Source organism: Thunnus thynnus, chromosome 10 (assembly GCF_963924715.1).
Source record: "Thunnus thynnus chromosome 10, fThuThy2.1, whole genome shotgun sequence".
Lineage (NCBI taxonomy): Eukaryota > Metazoa > Chordata > Actinopteri > Scombriformes > Scombridae > Thunnus > Thunnus thynnus.
This window is the reverse complement of record NC_089526.1, coordinates 10,025,349-10,043,377: the sequence shown is the minus strand read 5'-3', so window position 1 is coordinate 10,043,377 and position 18,029 is coordinate 10,025,349. Positions and strand designations below refer to the sequence as shown.

The following is an 18,029-nucleotide window of genomic DNA, read 5'->3' as shown; positions in this document are numbered from 1 at the left end:
CCCCTACAGCCAAGAACACTGACAGGTATTTATTTAAGGGAGAGACAGACATAAAATAGAAATTATGCTGTCAAAAGCTGAGCCTACCTGGCACCACCGTCCTCGGCCCTAAACCGCATAACAAAACATTAGATTTTACTTAATTACTTTCTGAAGGGAAGCTGGGATTTATCGGTATTCCAGGTTTTCATTTCACAAAATAAAGACATTTTAAAATTTTTTATTCAAGAACATTTAGATCAACCATTGAATTCAGAAAAGCTTCCTTTTCCCCTAACAGGACATAACTTAACAGAACTTCTCATCAGATGTTCGAGTTCACATCATACATGTTTGGGATGTATCAAACTTTTGACCTACGATAATTTTTTTTTTTTTCTTGTGGCATTTTTTTACTGACTAGATCTCATTTCAATATACAGTGTTTCAAAACATTTGGTAAGCAATTCTTTTTTATTAGTTCAACATTAACACACAAGGAGAAAAGGCAAAAATTCCTATTCTCCCTAGAATTTTAACAATATGCTTTAGCTGCCTTATAATGTTTAAAATTAGATTCAAAATCCAACGTGTTGGAAAATATCTATTACTCAGCAGTTTAAAAAAACAGCATTAGACAAACTAAAAATGCCACGTCTACAAGATATGGACGGTAATGGATATGGATGTGAGAACAAGTTTTGTTACATCAAGTGCAAGCCCAAAACAAATCTATAAATGACATTTGTAATATAAAACTTGGTAAAAAATACTTATTTAAAACTGTACAATCACCAAGTACACAGAGTGAGCACATCAACCGTTATTCATTTGGCTTCAGTGGCTTCGGCCTTTGGCTCCTGGGGAAAGAAAATAAGAAAGCAGCACGTTACAAGCATGGTTTGTCTTGGCAACATGACAGTACATTCTCTACTGTGACCACCATCATGCTGTGATTTCATCTTATTCAGTATGTTACAGGGTGCCAGCAAGTTTCATCAAGTCATGCACATCATTTAAAAACCATTTTAATACCACATGGAATTGAAAAAGCTCATTAACTTTAAAAATATAACTCTCTTATAAATGATTTCAAATTGCTGACAAAGAGACAGGGCGACTGCATTTATGACAGAAGTGCATCAACAAACCATTTTATTTATTTTTATTAAATATTTATATGATAATAATAATCCAGCTCCACTTAAGGGCTTAAGTTTAGGTGGCATCATTTCAGGCATTTCCAGAGCAAATTATATAAACAAAAAGAAGAAAATTTATGTTGTGTAAGATTTACAGTGGATTTTATTCTTTCATCAACAAACAAACCTCAGCCTTGGTGTTTCCATTTTCTGCTGGCTTGGCCTTCTTTGCTTTGGGTGCCTTCTATAAAATAACATGACAATATATTACTAACAGATTAGAGCTTTCTAACCAGTATTACAATTACCACATGCTTCAGAATAATGAACAACATTTAGAGTACCAAAACATCACAACTGTATGTCAAAGGTTCCCTGGAACTGGTGCAAACTCAGTTTCCCTTCCGAGAACTGACGGCCATAAATAAGTTTCACACATGACATACAGAATTCAGAGGAATCAGTTAAGAGTTATCAATTTCATACTTTTGCAGCAGCTTTTTTCTTAACTTCCACTGGTGCAGCTTTAGGTTTCTGTAAAACAAGAAGAGAGACATTTCAACTTATTTGCAACAGCAGATTACACAACAGAAGTGCACTGACTTTGGTGAAAAATAATGGCTGGTGACACTGAGCATGTTTCTAATTTTGTGACCATCTCTAAAAATCATCCTTCTGCTTTCATTGCATTCAAAACACTTAAAATAGGATGTTACTTCCCCTTATCACTAATAATAACTTTTTTAAAACGGGATTTTGATAAATTGGAGGGACACCAATCGAAATAGCAATACTGTGTTTCTGAGAAGCTTACCAAAGCCAGTCGTGGGGAAGTTCTTCTTTGCTGTAGAGATAAAAGGAAGAAAAACGTTAGTGAAACCTATCAAACTATACTTACAGTAAAAGCAGAATTAACTACAAATATCAGAAGCCCAAATCTATTGGAAAAGTAAAATGCAGTCTTAATTAATTTCTGAAAACCACCTATTTATAATATTCTTGCAATAAAAAAGCATCATAACAATATTAACAAACATGTTTACAAACCTCAGGTGGGACAGCTTGCTGGAAGACAAAGAACAACAAAAAAAAAATATATCACATTTTGAGTTTGATTACCAGCATTATACATGTCAGCTGATAACAACAATCTTAAAAATCACACAATATCAAGATGTCAGTATTCCTGCAGCCGTAATCTTGTACACCCACATACACAAACACAGTTTAAAGACAAATTGAGAAACTTGCACATCCTGATCTTACTGAACATCACAAAAGAACTTCCCGCGCATATTTGAATTCAAATTTGGGCTGTCCTGTCACCATGACACCGCTTTGGCGCCCTGACAGCTTCCTTTGTTTTGTATCAGTGCGCGCCGACAGACAGCTGTTGGGAAACTGATAAGATTACTCCTTTACTAATCTGTTACCACCACTAATAACAATAACAATACTGATCATAAATGCAGCCAAACGCAATCATACAGAGGTTGCAAATAAATAAAAAATGTGTTTGATATTTAAGAAAAGCTGTTAATAGTTTTTATCTTTTTTTTTTAAATGAATAATTGGTATTTTAAGAGACCAACACACGCTGCTACAGAATATGTAATCTCGACACAAAAAAAAGAATCATAATCCTACTGAATCAAAAATACTTATCATGCAGGCAAACAAAATTTCATGTCACATCGCTACATTTGCTGTTATGCAAATTCAAATGTACGATAACATCTTCAAACTGGCAGTTAGATATTTACAAAGGCCATTGTTGATTAAATGTATGACATGTTAATCCTGTTTTAAACTGTATGCATGAACAAGTCCGACTTTTCTTATTCAAAACAGAGTGGAGGAAAAAAAAAAAAGCCACATCCCCTCCCCCCACTCCTTCCTCAAATTGGCAGGTTGTGCTTGAACTTATTTTGATTGATAGATAACCGCTCGCCATTAGGTCATTTGCCTAATTTAAAAAATGCGTTCAAGGTGATAGCTACGCATTTAACTGCATGGGTCGAAAGTTTGTTGTTTAACCCGTCGTTTTTTTTTTCCCTCCAACCGACTGTCACAGAGATAACAGGCAAGACAGTGGTTGAATTTATCAACGGCTGCACTTGTGAGAGCTGTTGCGCAGGACGTGGAAATGTTGTTATGAACGTTATTCGTCTGGAAATATTTTTACGTTGTCAGCCAGAACATAAACCTAAATAATTTTCGACAAACGGGGAGGATGCCTGAACAGGTCCCCACTGTCGGGTCCGCCATAGCTGTAAACGTTTGTTGGGGATGATGACGTTCCTCTGATGCAGAAATATCAAACGCAACCTACCGTTCACCTCAAGTTATCGACACGAACCTAATTCGCGGAGTTAAAATAAAGTAAAATAAAAATCTTACCTTCACTTTGCCCATGTTGTTGGCAGAAAATGCACAAAAATATGACCGTAAAAACGAGCTTTTTTTCGGAGAGATCTCAGACTTCAGCCGACCAGACGCTGTGTAAAATGGCGAATGTATAATGCAAACGAATGTTTTTGTAGTTTATACGCTGAAATATAAGAACGAAACCGGTTTGAACCAGTTTAGTATTTCCAAGTCTGTCATTGGATGCAAATGCGTCACGTGTTTACAGGCACCGCCCACTTGTTAAAGAGGCAGGAGGCAGTCTGGAAAATACTGATCAGTGCCGCGAGGGGGCGTAGCGACCGTTTCTGAGGGATCAATCACTGGGTTGTGATCGAAGAAAAGATACTCAATTATACAGATATTAGGCACACTTTACTTTCACACTGTTAGCTGGCTTAACTCAACTTTTTGTGCTGACAAATCTTGCATTGACAGAAAAAAAGCAAGTTGAATGAAGATTTCCTGGACAGTGGTGGAGGGAATATGGCTAAATTTTATATCCACAAACATAAATTTTCTAAATCCTCAACTAGTTTGCTGCTTTCTTGTTGCTTTCTTTGCAGTAATTAAAACTTCCCTGCACTCCTTAAGCCATATGAAGAACCACAAAAATGCCTTACTGCTGTCTCGACACTCAGAAGTCACTTACGTAAACCTGTAATCTTTATTTATTTTATGTATTTACTTATATGATTCTATTCCTGTGTCTTGTATGTTGGTCTATGTCTTTTATGGTTTTGTCCAACTGTTTGTTTTGTGTGATGGTTTTCCTGTATTCGTGTGTTATTTGTGTGTGTTGTGTATTTCAATATTTGGCCAATGAAGTTGGGGAAAAAAATCACAATTTTTTTGCAACCAATTGCACTCAACACAAGTAAATATTTTAATGACAAAAAAGAAAGACATACAACTGTTGGAGATGTATTCAAGTCCTTTACTTAAGTAAAACCTATTACACTGATTGAACTCAAAACTGTACGTAAGTACAGTCGAGTACAGTAGAGTACATTTTAAAAACTTAGTTACCTTCCACCACAGATTATTTGATGTTTATAACTGATGCATAAAATAATAAGCAGAATTTTACTATTGTAATTGACCCAGAAAGGGCTAATTTACTTTACATACAGTTGAGTAGTTTAATCTAAAACAATGCATTATATGTAAGAGGGTGATCATATGTTTTGCATGTAAAATATTAATTTGTAAAGTACAGATCGAAGATAAATGTTATCAGGTAAAAAGTAGAATATTTCCCTCTGAAATGTATCGGAGAGGAAGATTAAGTAGCATAGTACTATAGTAAATATACAAACATGCCACCACTGTTCATAGAAGACTTTCAAAGTCCTAATTCTTGTCTTTAAGATCTTATACTAGTCAGTGAATGAAGGAGAAAAATTGGCTTACATAGAGATAAAATTGAGGATTTTTATAGGATGTAGGCAGATTTGTTTATACAATTAATAATTTAATGACAGACCTGGTGGTGAAGATGCTTATGATCTGGGTTCTTACTTATCTTTTCACTCCAAGTTTGTCTGCCACTGGTATTACAACAAGAGTACTATTCAGAATAGGGATAGAGAAGAGGATGTTGACAAGAATGTACAAAACTCATTGTTTACTTTGATTGTGCTTCTAAGATGTACATTTAAAAAATATACTGTACATATTTTTTGATTTCTTATTATTATTATTCCAGATCTTATTTATTTTTCCCTCTGTAATTACTTATTTATATTTAATGTTATGCTTGCTACGTTTTTAACTGACAAAGTTGTATTACTGGGGAAAGAAAGAATGTTTTTTGTGCATGTTTAGAAGTGTTCTGTTTTTTCCAAATGAACAAAAACCTATAAACACAGCGTTGGAAAAAATAGTGTTTAGTGTTTCTTTGCTTGTGCTATTTTACTTACTGGGGGGGATAATTTGTCAGTCTTTGTATGCATGTTATTTGCTATACACCAGCATCATGGACCTTGCAAAAATTATATTTTGCCGCAGCACAAATTAAGATATTAGATACTGATATATTAAAAGCTAGATTGACACAAGAACACTTGGGGCAACTGTTCAAAACCAGCTGTAACTTTGGCATGCGGCGTAAGTACAAAGGAGTGAAACATACATCATTTAATGACATCTGACATAGTTTATTCTGTTTCAAAAAGCTGGTCAAAATCTAGTTATGTCATCAACATCACACTCAACAACTGGCACTTTCTTTAGGCCTCAACAAAAATGCAAAACTGTATTGATTTAATCTGGAGAACTGCGTTGGAAACATTTCCAAAACACAGGATCCCTGGCTTTCACTCATAGAATTTGAGCTTCCGATCAATGGCATGCATTTGACAGACAATTAACACAATTATTTAACTACATCTTGACCAGACATTTCCATGTGTTAGACTTTTTTAAAATCTACAATCATAAATATCACAATTATTCTACAGCCCCATAGGGGTAAAATTTCCCTCTCGTCTTGTACACATCAGTAACAAAGTGAAACCCTTCCCAGTTACTCACTCACTCTTCCCTTTTTCACAGAAGCCCTTTTGGGAAGAGGAAAGGAGAGGTTTCATCCCCACTTCAACATAGGGTTTGTTCTTTAGAGCCTTCCTAGGCCAAGATGGCTGAGCTGCATAAGTCATTAAAGAAAGAGTCTCTCTTGTGCTTTAGTGCGTCTAGGAATTCCTGAACTCGTTCTTCCCGGCAGGCAGTATAGTGCAGCAGTGCCTCCTGTCTTCTCTGGGTGTCGACAGGCTTTCCATTCCCATGATGCTGCAGGTGTTCTTCTACGCGGGCACGATCCGCCTCTAGCTGCTGTAGGGCCTGATGCTCTCGATGGAGGTCTCTTGCTTTCTGAAATACACACATTAAATTCTAATTAGTCATGTATAAGTGGGAATTGTTTCAATAAGCAATTACTAAAAAAAGATTCCCCTTTTTTATGACAATAATGCAATTCTTTGGGACTCACAGTGCTCTCTACATGTTATGCAAACTACTTTATAAAAGGAGTATTGCTAAATTGGCCTGGCAGGAAAACTTATCTTTTTACCAAGTGTGCTGGAGTGAAAGAAGTGAGGCAATAAGGAAACAGCCTTTGCAGCATTGCAACAACACATGCAATAATTGTTTTAAATGTTTAGAGACAGAATACCAACCAATATTGGGATTTACAGCAGTTGGACAAAATAATGGAAACATTTTACAATCTATCATCATTGTGGAAGATACCCATTTGGTAAAACTGGCAATTATTTGGTTTTGATAATTTGATGATTCAGTAATTTTTGAGGCCATCGTTTGATACTCTGTGGAATATGTTTCCAGGATTTTGATGTTTCTCTCCTTGCCATATTATGTCACAGTGTTTGCAGCTGATGAACCAGCAATTATTTTGGCTGTTAACGAGATGCCAAAGTAACACATTGTCCCTCACCTTCACTGACTGAAAACACACGTATTAGGATATATGCTTTATAACATTACAGTCTCAAAAACAAGAGAATTGACTTAAATTGTTATGTTTGGCAATGTCTCAGATAACAATCATTATGACCCTCTCCCAATCTATATTTATTGCAAAGCCACTTTATCTGAGGTGTTCTTGTTATTTTGCTAAGCCCCCTGTATACTTTTTCCAATACACATTTCCATATTGGTGGCAACACACACATGGTGTCTCAATAAAAAGGCTTACCTGAATGGATTTGTGATTTAACTGATATTGGAGAATGGCTTCACATAAGTTCCAGAAAGAGTACTCTGGCCACAGGACTGATTGAAACACTAGACATGAGTGAGAAGTCTGTAGGATGGAGGATAAAAGAAAATCAATGCAAGTCACAGAGAAGCAGCTGTAGAGTCTTTGACAGTATGATGCTTTAAAGGGTATACTATGAAGGATTTTCCTAAAAAACAACATATAGACTCATACAAAAGTAATCCCTCTCAATCATCACTTCTGACCCACTAGAAGTGTGTGGTGGTGTATTTATCTGCCCTCTGTCTGTATTTTCTTATTATTTTGCTGTGTTCGCTATGTTTCTGGGCGTCAACCTTTGGGCAGTGGGTGTATATCCCCCAGCCAATAACAGCGCGCATCGTGTGAGGTTGGGACACCAGGTTACATCGCTGTCTCAGTCTTTCTCCTCATCTCCGCTCTGCTCTCTGTCTCTGTGTCATGGATGTATAAAGAGCTGCAGGTCTGTGTGTCTGCTTGACTGAGGGCGGGGCTGAGCTACATACACGCAGAGCAGAGAGGCCACAGTTCTGCATTCACCCAAAATAAAGCAATACTGCACCTTATCGCAGGGGTGTGCAGGGGTGTGGGCGCGTCTATTTGTGCTTTAGAACGTAACTGCTGTGAAATAAACAGAAAATAACATTTTATTTATCTGATTCACAGCTTTGTTTTCGCCAGTGCTGCTCACTCTGTTCATTCACTCTCTAGCTCGCTCGACCACCGCTGCTCTCTCTCTCTCTCTCTCTAGCTTGCTCATTGACCTGGGGAGGAGGGGCCAACTTTGAATGCTGTGTTTACAAACACCAACTGACAAATAGTGCATAGTATACCTTTAAGTGTCCAAATCATTTAAAAGAATTCTCCATTTGGTTAATACTGTCTATAATAGGCCACACCCCTAATCTGGTGGATAATACAGTGTTGTTACAAGCATAAAAGCAATCAAGAAAAATCTTCTGTGAAAACAATAGTCTGTCTTTCCTAGAAAAGATCCTAACATGTTAAGATATTAACAGAGAGAAATTTGAAATCCAACAAAAATCATATATACTTTGAGCAACATAACGTGAAACACAAGTCTAGCTGCCAGGGTTACAGCTACTGTACCAGAAAAAAAATAGTTGTTACTCCTAATTAGCAATGATCCCAAAAATACTCAAAACACCTGTCTCCAAATCTTACCTTGCTGTCTCTAAAGTGTAAGTGAGATCTCTCAAGGAGCCTATTAATGAAAACAACTCATCTTTAATTGGTGTAATTTTTCAATGTAGTCATTCTCATCCTCACCTGCCAAAGCAGGAAGTCGCTGAGTCGCACCTCTCCAGAGGTACGGATGAGCAGGTCAGGGTTGGGAGAATTATTGCTGTACAGACACTCACTCAGCAACGCTTCTGAAACATCACTTTGCACGACAGACACACAAACAGCTTGTTAAGGCGATGACTCTCCAGGTTTTCCTTTTATATGCTATGTTGCATTATGTTTCTGGAATATAGATGAGATTAACTCAGTTGTCTTTGCCATTGTTTACCTTGCATTGATCAGGCCCTGCTCCACTCCCCAAGCCATTTCCCTGACTGCATTGGTGATTTCATATCTTGACGTGTAGGCAAAACACACATTCAGGAAACATCTGCAAAACAAGCATATGATTATCTGTAGTCTTTTATAATGTATAACATAAAATCAGTTTCACATGGGTAGTATGGTGGCAAAGTTCTGTCACAGGGTCATAGATAAAATCTAATAAAATGCATACTTATTGTGAGCTCTGGTTGAGAACACAGCTTTGGCAATCAGCTGCTGAAGGTCTTGTGGCAGCATATTCAAATCGCCCAACACTCGGATACACACACCATGCTTCTCCAGATTGTCCCTACATAAAGACAGAGACAAGAGAGGTGTTGGGAGGAGAAGAAAAAACAAGAAAAGCATGAAGAAGAACAGGGAGAACGAGAAGACTACTCCATTCATAGAAGGCTGTTGAAACGTGTCTGTCTGCATTTCCCACCCAGAGACACATATGGTGCCTACGCTTAGAAATTTCTACCATGTAGTCAGTGAGCTCAGTTTCCCTGGCGTACTCTGCAGTCCAGTGTCGTGCATAAAGGTGATTTGTCGAATGTTGGTGTTGAACGCAATAACACTGACTACCCTCCTGTATAAACTATCATCTTGGTGGCAGCAGCTTTATAGTTATACTTTGATTTGAAAAAGAACTTATTTTAATTCTAATTATAACTATGCTAATTACCGATCTGTTAACTCCACCTTGAGTGTTTTGTCAGAGTGATTGTTATATGGGGTCCTTAGCTCTTCCTCATGCCTCTGTGTGCCGTTTTTTTCCTGCCTCTTTCCTGGGAAATGACCATGGAGGCTGCACTGCAAATTCAGGAGGCTTATCTCTGCCTGGTTACAGCAGTTATAGTCAAATCAAGTGCACCAGAGCAGCTGCCCCACAACTAAACTGATATAACAGCTACATGAGTCGAATGTTTTACCTGCAAGACTTGTGTTTTAATGCTGTTGTTCATCATTTGTGATGTGAAAACATCAGAGAAATAAAAAGCTTCTGTCCTGGCATTAGTTCAGTTATAAAATCCAAATGCACCGCGGAGCATCTCTCTTGCCGGCTCTCTTGAACGGCAGAGAGGAGACAGTACAGATGCTGGTACGTGCCGGTTTAAACAGGAGTTTAGCCGACTTTATTTAACACCGGAGCTGAGAGCTTGGAGCAGGAAATATAGTCGCTTTGTGTCGCGCTGCTGTCCTTCGCTTCCATCATCTCGCGCCAATTCGTTTTGAAAGAGCAATGACCAATGAGGAAACTTCAACACGGCTGGCTGAACAATGGTTTAACTTCTTCACTCACTCACTCAGTCACTCATGAACAACCATGGTTATAGGGCTGATCCATGGCTGGTAAAGCCAAAAATATTATTGGTATCAGGACTAATTAAGATTAAGCCCAATATCATGCCACATTTTCTACAGCATTATTGTTGTAGGAATTTGAATGATGACATCTGCAACGTGTTTAGTGACAAATCAGGACACAAACCAATTACAGATTGTAAAAAACATTACACAGCATCTGTAACATCACCAAAAAGTTTCTACACAACAGTTTTGAAGCTCGGACTTTAGGTTTTCTTCTTCCTGTCGTTGTGGCAGTTGAGCCAGAAGATTGAACGCTGGGCAACGAAGGGGAGCCAGAGTGGAAATGAGGTGGGGTGAGCAAGTTGCAAGCACCACAGCTGAGTGAGACAGGTTAGTCCTTAGCTTAGCTAAAAACTAACTTTGACAAAGGGTGAATTTCTCAAAAATGTGTCATTTGCAAAATATTTGTCAATATCGGAAAAAATTGAGACAAAAACTAGTGGCCATTTGTGGAACTGCAGTTTAACATACTCCCACATTAGCTTCAACAATATTCAACATAGTTGTCAACTGGTTAAAAAAAAAAAAGTTTTGTTTTTTTTGTCTAGATGACATTTACATTTGCACTAAGGACCACAATTACAGTATAAGTAGAGGTGAAATCCATTGGTGTTAACTTGATATTCTGGGGGTATTGCAGTGACAAAAGTCAGTATTAGCCAAAATAGCAATAGAGACAATAGACTATTGGCAAATATATTGTGCAACCCTAGTTATTAATCAGATTTTCTTCCCCTTGGTCATTCTGGCAGCACTCTACAGTATATCTTACTCAATGGCAAATGCAGGTGTTGTTGTGTCAGTGTTGCCAACTTCTGTCATGTCTGATTACACCAAAATATCCTGTGGATGTTTGGAAAAGCATCTATGAACAGTATTGACTTCAAAACATCAACAGAGAGCTGAGATGACCTTTGAGGACAGCAAATATGCCTAGAAAAAAAAAACAGCTCTGTCCCAACTGGTTGGCACCACTCAAAGAGTTTTTGTTACTTTTGGCTACTCACTACCCATCTGAAGCCTGATTTGATTTTGCAAAGACAGAAACTGAAACATGTAAGTTTCAGTCTTATACCTAACTTTAACTCCACTGCATTTGGTTCCTGTCTACATTTCTTTAAGGAAGCTGTGAATCATATGATGTATAAAATGTGATTTGTTCCACAACAAACCGCAAAGGGAAAAAGCTATTTTAAATCTTTAGAATCATTAATACAAAACTCACCGTTCCTCCAACAGCCTCTCAAATTTCTGCTTGGCCAGTTCCATCAGCCCATCCACCTCATCTTTAGTGCGCTTGAAGTTCTCAATGCTGAAAGCGTACACTGTAACCTCTGGGATGTTCAAGTGCTTGCACCAGCGTAGTGTCTGGAGGGGGCAAGGGGTTACACATTAATTAGCAACTAGTTCATTTTTTCCCCCCAGATGACATGTGTTTGAGAAGACAAGTTTTAAACCTAATGCAGCCTCACCTCTGCCAGCTTGTTAAAGCCCTGCATGTGCCCTTCCTGACGCTCCATGTTTTTCTTACGTGCGAAGCGGCGGTTACCATCCATGATGAAGGCCACATGTTTCGGCATGGGTCCTGCCTGGGAAACACAATGCAGATCAGGGGAGTCAACAGAGAGCTGGGGTATACTGACTGATTAACTTGTAAAGTTAATCATGCTGAAATTACTTGATTAAAAGTAATTGGCAACAATTGTGATCAATTAGTTGACAAAAATCCCAAACATCCGTTAGTCTAAAGTCATTCGTAGTTCTTAGATTTCCTCATCCTTCTGTAACTGAAAACTGAATATTTTTGTTGCAAGTGGTTTGATTCTTGGAAATTGTGGCTTGACAAAACTATTTTAACTCGAGCTCCAATTACTAGCATTTTCCAGGGCTTTCAACAACATCTCAAGATTTTCATCAGCGGATGACATTAGGAGCAAGCAGTCCATCCACCGATTCTCACCATATGAATGAAGAAAGAGTTTTAATCAATCCCCCAAGATGTGACTGTATTTTCTGTCCAGGTAGCTGGACATGACATGACAAAAAATGTAAATGTGATATTATATGAAAAAATATAAAATAATTTAATGTAACATTACTACGACAAATATAACCAACTTCTTTTTTATTGTTCCATGTACAAATTGAGAACAGATGTAAGCCTGCAGTGTTTACTTTCTACATTCTTGCATTGACTCTTTGCACTGTTTTGTCATGTTTTACACTAGTCTGCCTTGTGTTTGCATACTTGTTATGCACCTTATGTCATCTTTTTGTTCTCTTTTCTTTATGTTGTCCACCTTGTTTGCACTACTCAATGTTAAACGTAGCACCACTGGCCCCAGAGAAATTGCATCCCTACTGTGTGCTTGTATATGAATGGGCTGACAACACATTTCTCTTGAGTCTTGAGTTATTTTGAGTTCTTGAATTATTTCTGGCTCCTATGTTTGGAAGCCCGACTTGAGAAATCGGTTTAACACATTTTTTTCTTTTATTGTGCAACAGTCTGAATATTTCTTCATCCAGATTCTGGAAACACCTCCAGAACAGTGGTAAGTGTTGTTAAACGACCCTCTGGATGTTTCAGGGTAATTATTTTTCAGAAAAATGTAGGCTTAGCTGTGTGACACAAATGTAACTACAATAGACGAGAGGCACAAGCTGGGGCTAGACAAGGAGGTACATTAGAATATACAAATTTAGACTTACCTTTAGGATATTGGCTGAAATCTTTTCCAGCAAGTTTAATTCACCTTCCTTTATCCACGACATTTTCAGGCTTTAACGGTCTGGAAACAGTTGATGAAAATATTTCTTGAATGGTTTTTTGAATGTCAACCTCTCAACACAAGACTACACTTGACAGAAGAAAATATAAACTCACAGTTTAAACGACAACAAAGTTACGTGAATGCCTCATTAATGTGTCATATTAGAAATATATAATTTTACATGGAGCCGGCGTTGGATTTCTCCGTTAACTGCCAGCCTGGCTGCTCACGAGACATGCAATGAACTAACGTTAACTGCTATGAGGCTAAAAAAAAGCACAAACCTAGAAACAAAACGTCTACAAAACAACTAGTCTTAACGGCAACTGTATTATTCATTCAAACTATTGAACCACACGCTGTCCTGTACACAAAATGACTAGCATTTTATCACATTTCACAAACCTTCCAACTCACTGATTTTTTACGATGACGACCTCTTCCGCGTTGGAGTAAAGTGACGTCAGCCGCACAGTGACGACTTCCTGTCAGAGGTAAGTAGATTTGCAAAGCATGTGGATGGACGAAATGGCCGTTCTGGCGTTATTATTAGATATTATTAGATTTGAATTAGACATAAAAACCTGCAGTAATCGCTTAAACAAAAGTCATAAAAACTGTGTTTTTATTTAAAAAATGTATTAATGTAACTGTTAATTTATTTAACAGAGACAATACAGATAAACAATGTTAGTCTATATAGTGACAAGCAGTAATATTTGAGACCCAAGTGGTGGAAGACGTATAAAGATCCTATAAGTAGAAATACCACAGCACAAAAACACCCTATTATACGTACAAGTATTTAAAAGTATTTAAATCTGACTGACATAGAAGTGCAGTAGTTCAAAGTATTACCAGCAAAATGTACTTAAAGTATAAAAAATAAAAGTATAAAATGGTCCTGTGAGTGTTATATTATTAGATTATTATGCATTATACAGTATAATTGCATTATTATTATTATTATTATTATTATTATTATTATTATTATTATTACTGATGCTGTTGAAAGTCTTCCATGTCTGCAATGACCCCTGTTGAGCTCTGAGAGGAGCAACAGACTCACCTCTTGTGTCTGGAGTCAACTAGACACAGGTGAACTCAATCTGCCCCGAGTCTGAACTCCCATAAGGAGGAGAAACCATTGTTCTGTTTAGCTCTGCCACCAACCAGACTTGTCTTCCCTTACCGATTGATTGATTGATTGACTTTATTGTACACCTGAGTGGAAATTTGTCTTTTGCACTCTCCCAGAGAACAGCAAAATTACATTCACTACACATAGCACAACACACCATTAAAAACATATCAAATATACAACATACAATAATACAGATTGGCAGGTGGCAGCAGATAGGTTATATAAATAATACCAGAGAGTAAATATTATAAAATAAGAAGTGTTCCCTGATGCAGTCATTCTGTATTCAACGCCTGTGTGGCATGGGGAATAAAAGACTTCTTGTAAATGTTCCTGCTGGCCCTTGGGACCCTGAATCGTCATCCAGACGGGAACAGCTCAAACTCTGAGTGTGGTGGGTGTGAGGTATCTGCAGTTATATGTTTAGCCTTTCTGTGTACAGCACTGTCAAATATATTGCAAAGTTTTTTTTGTGACTTACTAATCACCTTCCCTGCAATGTTAACAATTTTGGAGAGCCTGTTTTTGCTCTTTACACTCAAGTTGCTGTACCAAGCTGTAAATGTTTTCAACTATTCAAGTCATTTCAAGTATGTGTTGGCTAACGCCAGAGCTCCTCAGCTTCCTGATTAAAAACAATCGCTGATTACCTCTTAAAAATGCTCTCTTGAGTTCTCATTAAAAACTAGGGTCTGATCAATGATTGTGCCTAAAATGTACCATGTTGTGCTTGTAAAATGCATCTAAAAGTGAGTAATAATGTATTGCTTAAACTTTAGAATGTATTGAGCTATTCTGTAATGCTTATTAGTTTGATAATTGCATATGCTTGTTTAGTTCCATTTATGGCCAATTCCAGTGTTTACTTGATGTATTCTGTGTGTTTGAATATTAGTTTAACTCTGTTTTATGCCAAATGAGAATTTGAGTTAATCATTTTTGTAAGATGAGTACATACATGGAACTGTTCTCTAATGCCATATGTATTTCTCTGTTTGTGTAATTTATACAGGCTCACCACTTGATGAAGTTAAAGGAGAAGTTCATATTGAAATGAAGTTCCTTTTTGTGGAAAAGGAACTGCTGCCCTGCTCTCCCTAATTCCAGAGCCCCCTGTCTGATACTTCATGTCCCTATGGGCTTCAGCCCTCTCCAATTAGGTTATACCTAAAACAGATGCATTAGTGTGTAAGTAGCATTTTACGATTGCAGCTGGTCAAGGCTGAGCTCATTTTAATTGCTTTATATTTTGCTGGGTATCTCATCTGTAACAATAAAAAACATTTATAACTGATTATATGTTTTTTGTGTAAAATGTGTATCAGTAACTATAGCTAATACTTCTTCCCTTGAAGTATAATGTAGCATAAAATGGAAATGCTGAAATAAGGTACAAGTACCTCAAAATTGTATACAGACAGTAAAAGTACTTGGCTACTTTCCATCACTCACACATATTTATTATATTTATACCAGGCCTACTATCTGCCTGTTTTTTAAATTCAAGGATAGATTTCATATAGCAAAGTTTAAATGTGTGGATAACTTTGTTATACAAATAATGTGAGCAGATGAATTTCATTTATTTATGTGTTAATAAATATGTAGAGTATGGTGACCAAATGTGCATCAGTGACTTGAAAAGTGCCATTATGAAATTAAATAATAATAATTAATATTGACAGTCATCAATACGAAGTAAAATGTGCCAAAAAATAGTAACAATATTTATTATTTAATATCCTAATGCCACTTTAATGACATTCCCTATAATAATAACAGACTGGATGCAAAAATCAAACAAAATTTTTTTAATGCTAAAATTAGCATTTTATACATAACATAGCACACAGAGAAGAGCATAAAAACATAAGGAAAGGAAAAACAATGATAAAATCACAAAATGCACACAGAGAGAACAAACATACAGAGGCCTCAGAAGAAATACAGGAAGAGGGTACAAGCCAAAGTGTATTTTCAGTTGACTATTGAAATCCTAGAATAGATGAACCACGGTGGGATGAAGAAGTCTGAGTGACGCCAAAATATAAAGAGTTGCAGTAATCAAGGCGGACTATCTCTAGGTCAGAGGAAAAGAGAATTGACCTGAGCTTGACAACTGGAAAATGACTCCTAGATTTTTTGCACGTGATTTCACAAAGAGGGAACAATGTGCCCAGGTTAGGACTAAACAGGGGGATCCAAATGAAATAATTGAGTCTCATTAAGATGTAGAAATTTCTCAGCCCATCCAGGATTTGAAGACATGAAGACATGAATTGAGATCTGTCAGTTTGTTTTAATTATACACTTGTTGTTGACATGGTGTGTGCGTGTGTGATGTACTGCTTTATGTAATTTATGTGTCTTGTCCTGTTTGTTGAGTGCTGCTCTGTCACTGTGTGTGTTTTAATTGTGACCCTCCGAGGGACTGCAGATGAAAATTAAACTAAAATACATCAAATTGAAATGTTAATTTTTAATATTTCAAATGGTTCCTTACCAATAAAGAAGAGATAAAACAGTGAAAAGAGAGGTTGTGTTTTTGGATAATGTGAACTCAACAGGCGTGTATAGATGCAAGCATAGAACATTGATTACCAATTGACACAGTGAAGGATTTGTTGATTAAATATTAACGAAAATTGCAGAAACACCTGATAACTGAGAACGGAGTTGCCTACTGTATCAAGGGCTGCACATAGGTCTAAAAAGAAAGAAAAAGAACTGATCAGCAATGAACTCTGTGCACTGTGAAAAGTAGGGTGAAATATACCAATAAGCTGAGTTTGAAAATGTATTAAAATACTTCACAGTTTTATTTGTGTTTTATTGACTGTGTTTATATTTGCTGTATAGTGGCCTGGTTTGGTTGTCTCGGTCTGATAAATAATAACAGGCTGGCTAAGTCGGTCAAGGTGGCCAGCAAGGTGATTGAGGTGCAGCAAGCCTTCAAGATATTTATTGTAAAAGGATTATCAGTAAGGCTCAGCTGATTCTTAATTGTGCTGATCACCCACTTCATAAGGAGTTTGACCTCCTTTGTTCAGGCCACGGCTATGGGATGCTCAAAACAATACACTGCACTTAGACTTTCTTTTATTGTTGTGGCTGGTGAAAGGATGAATCTCCTAATGTAATACAGAGATTTTCATCTTATCTAGAACTGCACTTCACTTGGCTCTATATTTGGTGTTGGTCTTAATCTTCCACTTTTATATATACAGGAAGGTAGTAGTTTGGTCTGTAGCTTGATCTGCTGCTGTTTTTATTTTTATTTTTTTAATTATATCCTTGATAGAGATTGTTGCTGTCATATTGTTATCAGCGTATTTCTGTCACCTGTGTGTGCAAAACTAATTTCCTTCTGTATAGTAATAATGTCAGAAGTTTCACTATTATGTTATCTGTCTGTAGTCATTTGTATGATTAGTTATTTCATAATGTCCTGTTTATTGATGATGTTGAACACATTGGGTCTCCCAGTGGTGGAAAGTAATTAAGTACATTTACTCAAGTACTGTACTTAAGTACAATTTTGAGGTACTTGTACTTGAATATTTCCATTTTATGCTACTTTATACTTCCACTCCACTACATTTCAGAGGGAAACTACTACTTTCTATTCCACTACATTTATTTGACAGCTTTAGTTACTCTTCAGATGAAGATTTCACATAATGGATAATATAACAAGCTTTTAAAATACAACACATTGATAAGGATTAAACCAGTAGTTTCCCACCTTTTTGGTTTTTGACATCTTACAAAAAGCTGTGTATAGTCAGGGTCACATTTCAGATGTCTATGAGTTGCTAACAGTTCCACCAAATAGTGATTTTTCCCTCTGAACTTCTCAAGTGGTTTCATTTCAACAAGTGTTC

The 18,029-nt window shown here is 36.9% G+C and overlaps 1 protein-coding gene across 2 annotated transcripts; it reads right to left on the bottom strand.

Annotated features, from left to right (window-relative positions):
- Positions 1-204: 204 nt before the first annotated feature.
- On the bottom strand, positions 205-13,499 carry dhdds (dehydrodolichyl diphosphate synthase). 2 transcript variants are annotated; one of them, XM_067600878.1, is made up of 14 exons: positions 13,407-13,499; positions 12,940-13,019; positions 11,700-11,816; positions 11,453-11,595; positions 9,047-9,163; positions 8,819-8,920; positions 8,575-8,689; positions 7,243-7,350; positions 3,522-6,398; positions 2,169-2,186; positions 1,936-1,965; positions 1,608-1,655; positions 1,309-1,365; positions 205-839 (listed from the first exon to the last, which is right to left on the bottom strand). In XM_067600878.1, exons 2-9 carry the CDS (start codon positions 13,000-13,002, stop codon positions 6,156-6,158), a joined length of 1,008 nt encoding a protein of 335 aa, XP_067456979.1. In that variant the 5' UTR covers positions 13,003-13,019; positions 13,407-13,499; the 3' UTR covers positions 205-839; positions 1,309-1,365; positions 1,608-1,655; positions 1,936-1,965; positions 2,169-2,186; positions 3,522-6,155. The 2 variants fall into 2 exon arrangements, with proteins under 2 accessions (XP_067456979.1, XP_067456980.1); XM_067600879.1 differs by lacking the exon at positions 13,407-13,499 and adding an exon at positions 13,183-13,392.
- Between the last annotated feature and the right edge of the window lie 4,530 nt (positions 13,500-18,029).

Bases quoted from the DNA above. Each gene is read 5' to 3' on its own strand.
- dhdds (XM_067600878.1), bottom strand. From the start codon at position 13,002: ATGTCGTGGATAAAGGAAGGTGAATTAAACTTGCTGGAAAAGATTTCA. The intron at 11,596-11,699 runs GTGAGGCTGCAT...TGCCCCCTCCAG, and splicing joins GCTTTAACAAGCTGGCAGAG to ACACTACGCTGGTGCAAGCA. The intron at 6,399-7,242 runs GTAAGCCTTTTT...TGTGTATTTCAG, and splicing joins TAAATCACAAATCCATTCAG to AAAGCAAGAGACCTCCATCG.